General features: G+C 32.6%; 2 protein-coding genes across 4 annotated transcripts; both read left to right on the top strand.

Moving 5' to 3' along the window:
* The first annotated feature begins 285 nt into the window (after positions 1–285).
* LOC133287371 (uncharacterized) lies at positions 286–5,918 on the top strand. 3 transcript variants are annotated; one of them, XM_061484965.1, is made up of 6 exons: positions 286–444; positions 839–1,137; positions 1,407–2,058; positions 2,164–2,363; positions 2,983–3,224; positions 4,204–5,918. In XM_061484965.1, exons 2-6 carry the CDS (start codon positions 866–868, stop codon positions 5,286–5,288), a joined length of 2,451 nt encoding a protein of 816 aa, XP_061340949.1. In that variant the 5' UTR covers positions 286–444; positions 839–865; the 3' UTR covers positions 5,289–5,918. The 3 variants fall into 3 exon arrangements, with proteins under 3 accessions (XP_061340949.1, XP_061340948.1, XP_061340950.1); XM_061484966.1 differs by having other exon boundaries at positions 413–444; positions 1,057–1,137; XM_061484964.1 differs by having other exon boundaries at positions 286–1,137.
* Positions 5,919–10,628: 4,710 nt separating this feature from the next.
* Positions 10,629–13,788, top strand: LOC133287372 (cellulose synthase A catalytic subunit 1 [UDP-forming]-like). The gene is made up of 7 exons (XM_061484967.1): positions 10,629–10,752; positions 11,460–11,655; positions 11,739–11,923; positions 12,234–12,351; positions 12,623–12,803; positions 12,919–13,075; positions 13,494–13,788. The coding sequence occupies exons 1-7, from the start codon at positions 10,672–10,674 to the stop codon at positions 13,554–13,556; spliced, it is 981 nt and encodes a 326-aa protein (XP_061340951.1). The 5' UTR covers positions 10,629–10,671; the 3' UTR covers positions 13,557–13,788.
* The last annotated feature ends 238 nt before the right edge of the window (positions 13,789–14,026 follow it).

Raw genomic sequence — 14,026 nt, forward strand, 5'->3', positions numbered from 1 at the left:
CAATATTATAATAATCTTTATATTTATAATTTTTTAAGATTTCAATACCAAAACAATGTCGTTTTGAGAATAAATGCAGATAATTTATCTGCATTAATTGCATAAATATTTTTTCCATAAATGAAATACTAATATTGTCATGACATTAAAATAAAAATCGGGAGAATAAATATTTATATAGTTATCGAGAGTTATTTGTTTCTACTTTGGTAGAATAAATATTTATATAGTAATGACTTATGAGACTGATTTCTTTCTACTTTAGAGATGTAGCAGTGAATTTTGTAATGAAAATTTAGCCATAATTCCCAGCCTCTGTGCCAAGCTCTTCACTCACTAGTCTCTCAACCTAAACCTATCACACTTTTGCGACGTCGTTTTCTTCAGCTCAGCCTTTGTATATCGAGGAGGAGAACATAAACAGAGTACAACGCCAAATCAAAGGTACTGTGGTTTTTTTGGCTTGAATTTTTTCAATTTGTTAACTTTTTCCAATTGGGTATCTGAATCCTGAACATGTTTTTCAATTTTGTTAACTTTTCCCATCTGGGTGCGCGAGTTTGTGTGTGAGTGAAGAGGGTTCCTTCATATTTTTCCTACGATGCTTGCATTTTTTGAATTTTTAAGACCTCAATTTGTGTCCTACTATCCTTGCTTTTACTTGAAAGGAGAAAAGAAACTATAATTATGAAATCTTTGGTCATGTAAGTTGGGTTTTATATAGCTTGCTCAATGAAAAATGTTTAGAATATTGTGCTTGTAGTTTCTTATTGTACTACATCATAATAATGCTAAATCAATTGATAATGACTTTTAAATCTTAAGTATATTTACACAGGAAATTTTCATTTAGTGTTCATCAACAATGGCCAGATGGGATGCAATCCTATCTCTTCCAGTACAAAATCCTCCCACATTGGAATTTTCTTGTGTTGACCTAGTTTGGTCAAAAGTGGAAGGATGGCATGATAAATTAGATAGAGTTGCTCTTATCCCATTTCCTAGAGTTGATGATTTTGTGAGGGGTGAATCTAATAATAAAGAATGTCCTACAAGATTTCATGTTGAAGCAAGGCGCCGGCGGTCTCCATCAACGCCTTTCAAGCCAAAGGTTGATGGCATACTAGAGTATATTTTGTAAGTTGTAACTGTGTTTATTTAGTATCAATTATTTGTTGCTCTTAAGGGAGAGAACTAGAGTAGTGGTAAAATTGTTCTTTCATGACCGAAAGGTCATGGGTTCGAATTCAGGAAATAGTCTCTTTGCAATTATGCAAGGTAAGGCTGCGTACAAGGATTACTACCACCCCACACTCGCTAGTCGGGTTTAACGGGGAGTGGTTTTTTTTATTTTTTTATTTGTTGCTCTTGTTTCTTGTACTCCATTGTAATGTAGATCAATGTAGGTATTGGTGTTCCTTTGGTCCTGATGACCACAGAAAAGGTGGGATTGTACGACCAAGTCGTACTACTTATGTTCCAAAGAAGAAAAATGCCGGCCGACCTAATACTAAGAGAGGTTGCACTTGTCACTTCATCGTGAAACGCCTCATAGCTGAACCGTCAGTTGCCCTGATCATTTATAATGATGATAAGCATGTGGATAAAAAGGGTTTGCCATGCCATGGTCCACAAGACAAAAAAGCAGCTGGAACACGTGCTATGTTTGCCCCATATATCTCAGAAGATCTCCGACTTCGGGTTTTATCTCTTCTATATGTTGGAGTCTCTGTGGAGACCATTATGCAGAGGCACAATGAATCAGTTGAGAAACAAGGTGGTCCATGTAACCGTGATGACCTTTTGACCCACCGTTATGTTCGACGACAAGAGAGGGCAATCCGTCGTTCTACATATGAGCTAGATGCTGATGATGCTGTAAGTATCAGCATGTGGGTTGAAAGCCACCAAAATCATGTTTTCTTCTATGAAGATTTTTCAGATTCAGATCCTTTCTCTTTGGGCATTCAAACTGAGTGGCAATTGCAACAAATGATTAGATTTGGGAACCGTGGTCTGCTTGCCTCGGACTCAAGATTTGGTACAAATAAATTAAAGGTCTGTTACTTTCTTTTTCCCTTGATTTATAAGTAACCTGAAACATATTTGGTTTTGTTTAGTTTCAAAGAAACTAACAGGAAGCACATTGATAATTTCATACAGTACCCAATTCATAGTCTTCTAGTGTTCAACTCAGACAAGAAGGCCATTCCAGTGGCTTGGATAATAGCTCCAAAGTTTTCATGTTTGGATGCTCATCGATGGATGAGGGCTCTTTATAATAGAGTTCACACAAAAGATCCTTCTTGGAAGTTGGCTGGCTTCATAGTAGATGATCCACAGTATGATGTCCAAGCAATCAGGTTGGTTCAATTTCTCTGTTATGTTAATATTCTTTATTTCAAACTTGAATAAAATTTAGAAGAACATTGCCAACTTCTACTTGTCTCTCAAGTTTGCAATGTGGGAAACTGAATAATTTCATTATTAATTGGTGCCTCATTATGAAATATGAATCCTTCGAATTTAATTTTGTCCAAAAAATTGGTTACAGGGGGATGTGCTGAATATTTTAAATGCAGATGCTTTTTGGTTCTCAGATCATCTAATGACCTCTTCCTATGTTTTACCTTTTCTCAAACCGAAATTTAATACTCACTTTCTTTATTTCTTTATTTCACTTGAGGCTAATTATCTTAAAAATTGAACTTAAATTACATATTACTAAGCTTAAAGGATGGTGAATTGGATTGAAAATATATTTTAGTCCTTGATCTTGGTAATGAGATATGGTGCTTGGCTGCTTGCATGGTTTGCATCTATTACAATGCTGATGACTGGTTCAAATGTTGATTTGGAACTTGGAAGTCTATTTGGCATTTCTGAACTCTGAAACCTTGTGTTTTTCTGTATCAATTCAAGGAATTTATTTTTTCACGATTTTCTTGAATAACAAAAATATATTCTCTATATACTTCTCAGGGAAGTATTTCAATGTTCAGTTTTGTTAAGCTTCTGGCGGGTTCGTCATTTATGGCATAAAAACATAGTGAAGAGTTTGGAAACTGGTATGCAAATAAAAATATCCAGACAGCTTGGGTGGATTGTGGATAATATTTGCCGCGGTCAAGGAACCATGTCACTCTTTGAAGATTTCATGGAAGACTTTATTGATGAATCGAATTTTATGGACTATTTCAAGGCCACCTGGCATCCTAGAATAGGTTAGTAATATCTATCTAGATGGTGGAATGTAATTTTTATTTCTTTATTTATTTCTTTTTTGCATATTTAATTGAGAAATAATACTACAGTATGGCCACAACCCATTATAATTGTACCAGTTTGTATTACCCTTATGCCGTGGAAAGAAAGGAAATATCAGCATTTACTTTGAAACTAGTTTTTACCCCAAACAAGATTTTGATTTCAAATTCTGCATGTGTTTATGAAACTTTTGTTTTAAAAGTAAATAAAAATTAGTACTTTTTAAAAAAAAAATTATTAATAGTATTAATTTTCATATATTTTTTTGGAACCTGCAGACATTTACATCTGTTTGAAATACATATACAATATAGCATATTAAATAAATTAATTAACTATATTCACTGTTGGAGTCATAAAATTTTAGTTTTGCAAAGACACATGGAGTGGCAAATTACATTTTTAATCGAGATAGTAAAGTTTTCTCAAAATAATATGGATTCATTCATATTATGGTAAAGATTTTATTACTATAACAACACAGTTGATCAACATGACTGATGCCAATATATTGTCATGATGAATAGTTTCAATCACCAATTATAATAGTTTTGGCAAGGCTATGTAGTTTTAAAAATTGACTATAATGTAAATAACCATTCTGAAAAATACATAATTTTACTGGTAGAAGATATAGGTGTGACTATGTGGTGTTCAAGATTTGTGATCCAACTATGTGCAAGATCTTTTGCTGTTGTTGCTCTTATTGGATGGGCAAAGTTTCTAAATATTATGTGCTTATTAACTATTTGTGTGACTGTTGCCGTTACTTTTATGTGACTTAATATTTGCAGGATATTTGCTGAGTATTTGTCTGTTAATATGTCTATCAGGTTAAGGATAAGATCATATTGGTTTTAGGGGATATATTTATGATACGATATTGTTGCTATTGCAAGTTATGTACATTGAAATTATTTTTTCCCTTTGATGCAGGAACATGGACCAATGCACTTAAAATTCTTCCTCTTGCTAGCCAGGAGTCTTGCGCTGCAATTGAATTTTACCACAACCAAATGAAGATCAGGTTGTTGAATGAGAAAGACATCAGTGTTTATCAGCGTGCTGATTGGTTGGTTGACAAGTTGGGTACAAAAGTCCATTCTTATTTCTGGCTTGATGAGTACTCAGGTAAAGATGATTTTGCACGATATTGGAAAAATGAATGGATGAGTGGTTTGACGTCATGGCGTGGAGCACTGAAGATTCCAGATACTGATGTCTTAATGGAAGATGAATGCGCTAAGGTTACTGACCAGAATGATCGAAATAAAGCTTATGTTGTCTGGAATCCTGGTTCAATGTTGAGCATTTGTGATTGTTGTTGGGCACAAGATGGCAACCTTTGTGAGCATATCCTGAAAGGTCTTAGTATCTGCCGAAAGAGAGAGTCCATTCTACCATCTATCAGCTTATTTCAGTATCACCAGGCGCTAAATAACATGCTGCATTGCCCACCCTTTGATTCTTTAATCCGTGATCACGCTGTATCATTGGCGGTTTTAGTTCAGAAGCAGTTAAATAGCGTACTCGATAAAGAAAGTGTCCAGACTGTTGAGGAACCGAATGAGAAACGGATCATCGTTGATATCCACCAGGAGAGCTCCAGGGTAATATTTGCTAGCCAAAATCAGGACTTAGTTAGTGAGAAGCATGCCATCAATGATGTTTTATCTCAGGATGGTGATGGCTGCGACGATAGAAGCGAAGCTCCTCAATGTGCAATGAGTGATGTTGCTGATCAGGTTGTAGATCTTGGCAGTACTAGAAATGGCAAACCATTTGAGAGTGCTGGAGAGGAAAGTTTACCTGCTGTCATGGATGTTGACCCATCATCAATTTGTGATGATGTGACTCTCTCAAGTAATGCATTCCTAGAGAATAAAGAGAGGGGTTTGACTACCACAAAAAATGAGAGTTCAGCTTCCAAAAATGGTGCTCTTTCTGATGATAAGATTGAAGAATGTATTGTGGATAAAGGTTGCAAAGATGATGTTATGGATGTGGATCCCCAACCTTAGATACCCCCTCATTAACAACAGAACATCTGAAGCATTGTGAAACACATCATAATGGTGTCAATGGTGTTCCCAAAGTTTATTCTTGCATGAAAGATGCTGATAGCCACTTGAGCTCCCCTTCATGATGTATGGCTGTTGAGCAACTTGCACATAATTTGGTTGAAAATAGAGGTATAGTCAAGGAGGATGTGAATTTGGGATCAAATGCATGAATCAATACACAGATGTCAAGTAGATATAGATGCCAATAAAGATATCAATTAGTGGGACTAATACATTTAAAATCACCAGCACTCAATCATTACAGGTCTAGTTAATGCAAAATAAAGTTTTACTATGTTGAGGTTGATAACTTGCATGAAGCTGTCAATGATACTGATGTTGCTGACAGAACTTTATCAGAACAAATTGCTGAATTGAAGCTCTCTTTGGATTTTTCCTTGTTTACAAGTTACCAGTGGATACCAGAGAAATTATATTTATTCATTTTTCAATAATGAAAATTGCGTTGATTAGCTAAGCTACTATACCAAATTTCCATTGTAAAAATATGAGGCCTAATTCTATGTAGTTTATATTTAATTGACCAAGATATTCTGATATGTCATGTAGAGGAAATAGATGTCTGCGGATTGCTTCCTTCTTCGGTTCCCTAAAGCATATGGTACTTGTTATATGAAGAAACTGTATTTGGTGAAGTTATATGTTTAGCTTACACCCGTCTTTCTTATTTATACTATTGAATTCATTTCAAGAGGGAAATAGGTGACTTGGTAATTGATCAATGATAAAGTATAACATCATCATCACTTCATAGTCTTAAAAGACTAGAGGATGACAATTTAACCATAATTTTTGGGTTTTTATTTTGATCTTAGCTACTCACATATTTTAGTCTTTTGACTTTTCTTCTCGCCACCTCTATTTAGTTGTGTTTTTTTTTTAATAAATATTGAATTTAAAATATTGTCTTATTAATATTCGGTTGAGAGAAGAGAAGTAAAAAATGATAAAAAAAAAGTCAACCATTATTCAAGCTAAATTTGTGCTGTAAGAGCTAATAATAAACCCAATAGTCTATAATAAATTTTGCCAAACTCAAGAAAAGAATGGCAATATTATTGGATCATATCAGATAACTAAACACTGAAGATTTTGACAGAGTTGTAATGACTTACACAGTTACACCTTTGTTCCATATACATTCCCCATAGTTTCTAAAATCCTTCCACAAATAACAGCACATAGTTGTTGCTCCGCGTCTGCTAATATCTTCAATAAGATACTCTGACTTGCTATTATAGCAATAAATTATTCTCTTTTCATATGATTATAATTATAGTCTCCACTCACCATCCATATCTTGGTCCGTGGGAGGGACAACATTGACAATCGCCTCTCCCAAAACTTTAGTTTTTTATTATTATTATTATTATTATTATTATTATATATATATATATATATATATATATATATATATATATAATGATATTTATCTAACAATAATAGACTATTAGACAAAACTACAAATATTTAGCTCCTCCCTAAAAAATATTTGTAATAATTAGTTTAACTTATTATTCTTAATAACATTTATAATTTTAATATTTTATTTTCGCAACCATCATAAAATATCTTGGGTCTCCCGTTGGCTCCACATCTGTTAATATCTTCTAGAAGAGAACTCTATGACTCGGGATTATAGCAACAAATTATTCTCTTTTCGTATGATTATAATTAGTCTCCACCCATCCATATATATATATATATATTGATTTTTAATTTTTGATTGCGGTACTAAATAATAGAGTAGAGAAATAGAGTTTGTTTTTTGGTTCCGCAGGTTAAATTTGTAGCTGAATCATATAATATTCAAATTATAAACATAAACAGTTCAATTGTTCGCTCCGATTAAAACATGGTTAAGTAAGATTATTAACCAATAAATATATGATCATTTACTTTAAGAATGGTAGCTATGAGAAAAGATAGATACTAGAATAATTCAAGATTAATAAAACTAAATCACATTTCAGGATAATAAGGACAAAACTTTGTGAAGGATAAGAATTTCTCATGTCACGGGACTATTTTGTGATTTTTTTTCTTTATTATATATATATATATATATATATATATATATATATATATATATATATATATATATATATATATATATATGTGAGAGGATTTATTTTTGTGCGGATGAATTTGAGGTTATTATTTAAAACATTTAATATTGACAAAGCTGCTGAATGCGATAGTATTGTTTCTTTGATTGGCTTTTTGACTTTTGAAAGAAGTTAGGTGATTTAAATGTGCTGATAGCAAAAGAAAGGAATATGATGATAAGGGAATAGCGGAAAGGTCCTCCTGACAAAGAAAGCAACCAGCCAAAGAGGTATGTATGTGAGCTTGATCCAGTGGTCAGGCATATAATCGAAATTACTTTCTTGCCCTCTTCCATGGGATCAATTTACTGAAATTTTGTTATTTCTTTCTTTCATGGGCAGGCAGGGTGTGGAAATCGGAAAAGGTTTGTAATAAGACAGTTTCAGCTTAGCGAGAGGAAGAAATACATTTGATTGATATGGAACCAGAAATGTTTGAGTGGATGAACATAGAGCAGAAAGAGAGATTTTTAACTTTCCAGTTTCCATAATGAAAATCAAATTCTTAGACAGCATAAGTTAAGTGGAAGTCTCTCTCTGTTACTGTAACAGCGAATAATTAAATAATCAACGAATAATTGAACCACTTTTTTAGACACTAAAAAAATAAATAAATTTATCTTTAATTTTACTTGTCAGGAAATCAATATATAAAAAAAACACTAAGAATATTAGTAGATAAGATTTTACGTGAAAAGTTCAATTAAAAAAAATGAAGAGCTCTTTAGAAATCCATAATATTACAAAAGTTATTTTTTTGAGAAAATAATTTTACTATAAGTTATTTTTTTGAGAAAATAATTTTACTATTATTTTTTCTAAAAGTTCATTTTTTCTGTAATCAATGTAGATAAGTTATCTACATTGAACTTAAAATGACATCGTTTTGTGACAAAAATCAAGATATTTTGTAATTATAATTTATTTCATAGTTATAACAGTCTTTCTCATTATAATTTTTTAATTTTTTAACCCAAAACAATTTAGTTTTGAAAATGAATGTAGATAATTAAACCCTTTTTTCCAATTTCCTTACACTAGAAATGCTCTGACACAGTTAATTAATGTTTGTTCGTTTGGATTTGAACAAACATGATTAGTGTTACAGGATTTTTTATGTTTTTTTTTTTGGTGTACATATTTTATGCTTTTATTTGGTGCCCTAATAAATTTTTATCTAGTGTGAAAGCTAATAGCTACCATAATAATATGTTTTTCCATGTGGAAAAACAAGTAGCCTAATGTTTGAAATTAATAGCTTCCGTACCATGATTGAAATTAATAACCAACCACAAAAATTAAATCAACAATTTCAACAATCATTTTATAATTCTTTTAATGGCGAGGTGATCTATCTTTTTATTTATTTATTTTGTTTCATTTCCGGCACCCAAACCTAAGATGGCATCATGACTTGTTTATCAAAAAAAAAAAAAAAAAAAGATGGCATCATGACTTGTTTTTATTCATTATTGCCTTGTACTGTAAAAAACAATATTGAAAAGGAGCAAGAGGGATATTCATTTGATCTTTTCCACGATCTATAACCATCAGAAACAATTTGGATGGGAAAATTATGTACATAATATTAAAATATGGCTTGTTAAAAGGAAATCCATTGATCACTATTGATTTTGCTACTGTTGATACAACTTAGTATTTCGAATCTCATATATAATAACCTTGAGAATGTGTGGGGAATATGCCCATACATTGTTCGTCTTTGACATTCTTAATATATTCATCATACTAGATGTGGTGTCATTCTTTCCCAATATTATAAAGTATTTTTGTTCTTTGGAAAAAATATTTCTGTAATTATTACAGAAGTTTTTATCTACCATATATAATGTATTCTTTGAAATACATGTGTAAATTTTTTAAACGAATTCTATTGCATTAGATCCGCTCATTTTTGTGGGATACACTATACTACTTTATTTGTGAGAGTAACAAACAAAATTTTCTGCACTAATCGCAGAAAAGTTAAGCCATTTGCTTTTATATATAAAAGTTTAGGAAAATAAAAGGTTGTTCTATTTCTAAGATTAAGAAATCTTATAAGATTTGGTAAAGAATAACAAGCTTATCCGACACATAATTGTTGAAGCTTCTTGATGATTCTAGTTGAGCCCATTCTCATCATCTATTAGTTGTTAATTTTGATAATATATGTTTCATGTTTATTAAGTATATTCTATAATTAATAATTATATTTGGTATCAAATATAGTCAATTTATTTATGAGCATTTACTTAAAAGCTTATAATATCGATAATTCATAAAGAAAAGAATCACAGTTTATTTTTCCAGTTAGTTTTTAAATTATTTTGAAAATGGGACAATCAATATGCTTTGTGTTGGTTGGGAGCTTTGTAGAATTCTTTAACTTCTATTCAATGCAAGGAGACGAAAATCACCAAAATGGCATCAGTTTGGGGATTCTATTTAGCTTTTTTCTCAATTTGAGTATTAGATTCCTTTAGTATATGCTTGCAATTTCTACCATTTGTGGAAGCCATGAAACTTTGTCATGTTGCAATTGAAGATGAACTTAGTAACGATTTCAAGAAAGCAACTTTGCTGAAATTAGATGCTAGTTGATTAAAAATCATTTTTACATAAATATAAACTATATCAAATAATATTTTATAAAAATTACAAGTTGTTTCTTATCATTTAAGTAATGTTTATGTCTTTTTTTTATTATCTATTCTAACATAATAATTCTTAAACTTAAGTTTGTGTTATGAATCCCAATTTCTTTTGTTTGGTAACCGTATCACTATTAGTATTTTCAATAAAATTAAATTACAAAACTAATTGAAAAAAAGAGAGGAAGGGAAACGAAGGCCCATAATTAGTGTTTGTTTCTCAGGAACATTTTAATTCAAAAATGAGAGAATTTATGACTTACGGAGTTTTCCAGAAAGAGGATGAAACGTGGTCCCCATTCAATTTTCCTCATCCCAGCTGTCGTCCGTCCGATGCAAAACAAATCCAACGGTCCAAATTGCTCCACGACCTAACATACCAACCTTTGATTAAGCATATTCGACATGGTTCACGTTGCTCCACGATCATCATTTTTGCACCGTCAGATCTAAAAGATCCAACGGCCAGAGTTGTGCATAGAACCACAGAACGTGGCAGCGGGAACAACTGAAGAGAGAGAGAGTTGAGTTGAGTTGGCGAAGATATTGGAGAGGAAGATGGAACAAAATGGTGGAGTGGTAGCTGGGTTGCGTGAAAGGAATGAACTTGTTCAAGTTAGGCACGGTTCGGATACTGAGGTTAATGTTTCTCACATTAACTTTTTTCTGAACACTTCAGTTCATTGTACTTTTGATGATGACTATGTGCTTTTTTTTTAGTTTGAGAGTTATGTTCTTTCACTGATTATGGTTGCAATGAAAATGGGTGGTGGGAGTTTTAGTGTAGAGATTATTCAGAAGTGGCTTTTTTATTTTTTATTTTAACTAAGCATCTAAATTCTTCTTCTTTTTAGATTTGTTGGTAGAAAATGTCTGCAGTGTCTATGACTTAGTTAGGATTGTTGGATCTTGATATGTTTGATTGCTTGTATATGCACCCCATTTAACTGATGCTTTTCTATTGATGATTTTAATCTGATGTTTGTCTTAATGGGGCGTTTAGGAAGGGAATTTGATGCTTGAGTTTAAATTTCTAATTTGGCCACTAATGTATGAATCTGAATCAATAGAAAGTAGGTGAGAATTTAGAAGTTTGTCACTGAAATTGCTCAGGCAGAATTGCCGGTCGGTGCCATTTGCACTTGGCAGATTAAGATTGTAACTTTCAGTTGGGTAGTGTTAATGAAAATTATTAAGAAATGTAATTTGATTATCTGATCCTGATGCATTTCATCATTAATTTTGTCTGACATCATCATGGCTATGATGAAATCTATCTTGTTTGCTATTCTAATTTGTGCTTATATAATTCTAATTCTAACTTGTATAATTTGTATACTCTGCAGTCTAAACCCCTAAAGAATTTGAACGGTCAAACCTGTCAGATATGTAGTGATACTGTTGGATTAACAGTCAGTGGGGATGTCTTGATTGCTTGCCACGAGTGTGCCTTCCCACTTTGTCATTCTTGTTATGAATATGAGCGAAAAAATGCGAGCCAATCCTGTCTTCATTGCAAGACTAGATACAAAATTGAAAAAGGTTAGCTTGTGCATATATGTTATTTTGGTTTTGGTCTGTTGCTGATTAGAATTTATAGTGAACAAGATGAATCTGGATTTCAGATAGTCCTCGATTGGAGGGAGATGATGACAATGATGATGATGTTGATGATCTAGAGAATGAGTTCAACTATGGCCAAGGAAATAATACCAATGCAGGGATGCAATGGGAAGAAGATGCTGACCTCTCGTCATCTTCAGGACATGATTCTCAAATACCGAATGCCCATCTTACAAACGGACAGCAGGTAATGTGTTATTGTACTGGAAAAAATTTGTTAGTGTACATATAAACTCACAATTGGTCAAACTTGCTGAGGCTCAGTTAAACTCGGATAAGCTTGAGTAAAGTTCGAAAATTATGAAAACTTTGAAGATCTTACTCTACTTTTTCACTTTGTAGGTTGGGATTTACTTGTGTATAGCAATGTAAATTTTATTTCTAGTAAGCAATTATGTATTTATCACTTAGCTTTATTAGATATCGGTTATGATTATTTGGTGCTTCATTTTGCAGTAAAAAATTAATATTAACTAATTGTCATTTCATATGGGCAGATGTCTGGTGAGATTCCATGTGCTATTCCTGATACTCAATCTGCGCTAACTACGTCAGGTCCTTTGGGTCAATCTGAAAAGATTCGGTTGCTTCCCAACGTTGATGCAAAGAAACCGGGTATGTAGTTAACTTGAAATGATGGTAGCATATAACATTTTATGTTTATTATGAATTCTCAAGTGAAAATTTATTTATTATTATAGTTACTGCAAGAGTTTTATACCCATCAAAGGACTTAAAATTCTTATTTCTTAAAGTTGAAATAAAAGATAAAAGTCTTTCATATCCTTTATCTTGTGTTTTTTCATTAAGTAAATAAAAAGTTTATCTTGATTGTCCTAGATAATTTACTGGGGTTTGAATGTTAAATGAATTTCGCATAATCCAGTTCTTGAGAGTGATGAAGAGATCCGAAGAGTGCCAGAGATTGGAGGTGAATCTGCTGGAACTTCAGCCTCTCGTCCAAACACTGGTTCAACTGCTGGTCCGGATCGTGTTAAGGGGACAGGAGAGGGTCAGAGGAAGAGAGGGAGAAGCCCGGCTGACAAAGAAAGCAAGCGGCTAAAGAGGTATGTTTGTAAACTCAGTCCATTTTGGAATCTGCTCAATGCTATTTTCTTAGCATTGATTGATTTCATTTTGTAATTTGCTTGTTTCATTGGTGGGGTGTGAAAATGGAAATAGGCTACTGAGGAACAGAGTCTCAGCTCAGCAAGCAAGGGAGAGGAAAAAGGCATACATGATTGATTTGGAAACAAAAGTCAAAGACTTAGAGAAGAAGAATTCAGAGCTCAAAGAGAGACTTTCAACTTTGCAGAATGAGAATCAAATGCTGAGACAAGTATGTCAATTTTGCTTGTTTAGCTACCATGCCATCATCATCATATCATTATGCATGTTTAGATCATCTTCATCATGATCACCATGGTGATGTTATTGTTCTTTAAATGGGCTTTGTGTGCTGAGTTGCTTTTGATAAAATTGATACACCAAAACATTATAAGATGGCATCATTACTGGCTCCTATATATTGTTGATTTGTACTCTAAATTGTTTTTAGAATGTAACAAAGGGGATATTCATGTTATCAAATCCATGATTTATAGCCGTCATTATCAGTTTATTCAGGAATTTTATGTATATGATATCAAATATGGTTAAGGAATTTATATAGCATATGCATTTCTTGGAAAACCCATTGATCAGCTATTGCTTTTTCTTGCCTAGTTTATGTAATTGTACTTGATTGCTCTTTGCAGATATTAAAGAACACAACAGCAAGCAGGAGAGGGAGCAATAGTGGTACCAATAATGCTGAATGAACTTGATGACAAAAATGGCGAAGAAAACTTAGAGCTGGATTAGATGTAGAGAGAGCAAATTAGCAAGAAAGAGAGGAAAAAAAAAAAGAAGTTAAAAAATTAGTCTTGGTGATTCTTTCTAGGTGTGCATTTGGAGTATCATGAAGTAAAGAATGAACCTCAAGACATGTATCCTAAAATGGTGTGGTCTGACGTGGAATTGCATTGTTTATACCTCATTTTCTTAATCACTTCTCCTTCTTCTTTTTCTTATTTTTTTTTTTTTTGTCAAATCTAGTAGTGTGTAGAGTGACTTGAGGTTTTGGAATAATGGCACTAAGGCAGGGGTAATGTTTGGTTAATGCTATTTATATAAACAATTTTAACAGACTCCTAATAGACCCAATTTTAACCCATTACAATATTTTAACTACTTAATTACTTAATGGTAGTAATTTACTGATGAGATCAGGGTTAATTGATAAATCAAT

Source organism: Gastrolobium bilobum, unplaced genomic scaffold (genome assembly GCF_033153095.1).
Source record: "Gastrolobium bilobum isolate Gb01-03AN ecotype WA unplaced genomic scaffold, APGP_CSIRO_Gbil_v1 utg221724, whole genome shotgun sequence".
Lineage (NCBI taxonomy): Eukaryota > Viridiplantae > Streptophyta > Magnoliopsida > Fabales > Fabaceae > Gastrolobium > Gastrolobium bilobum.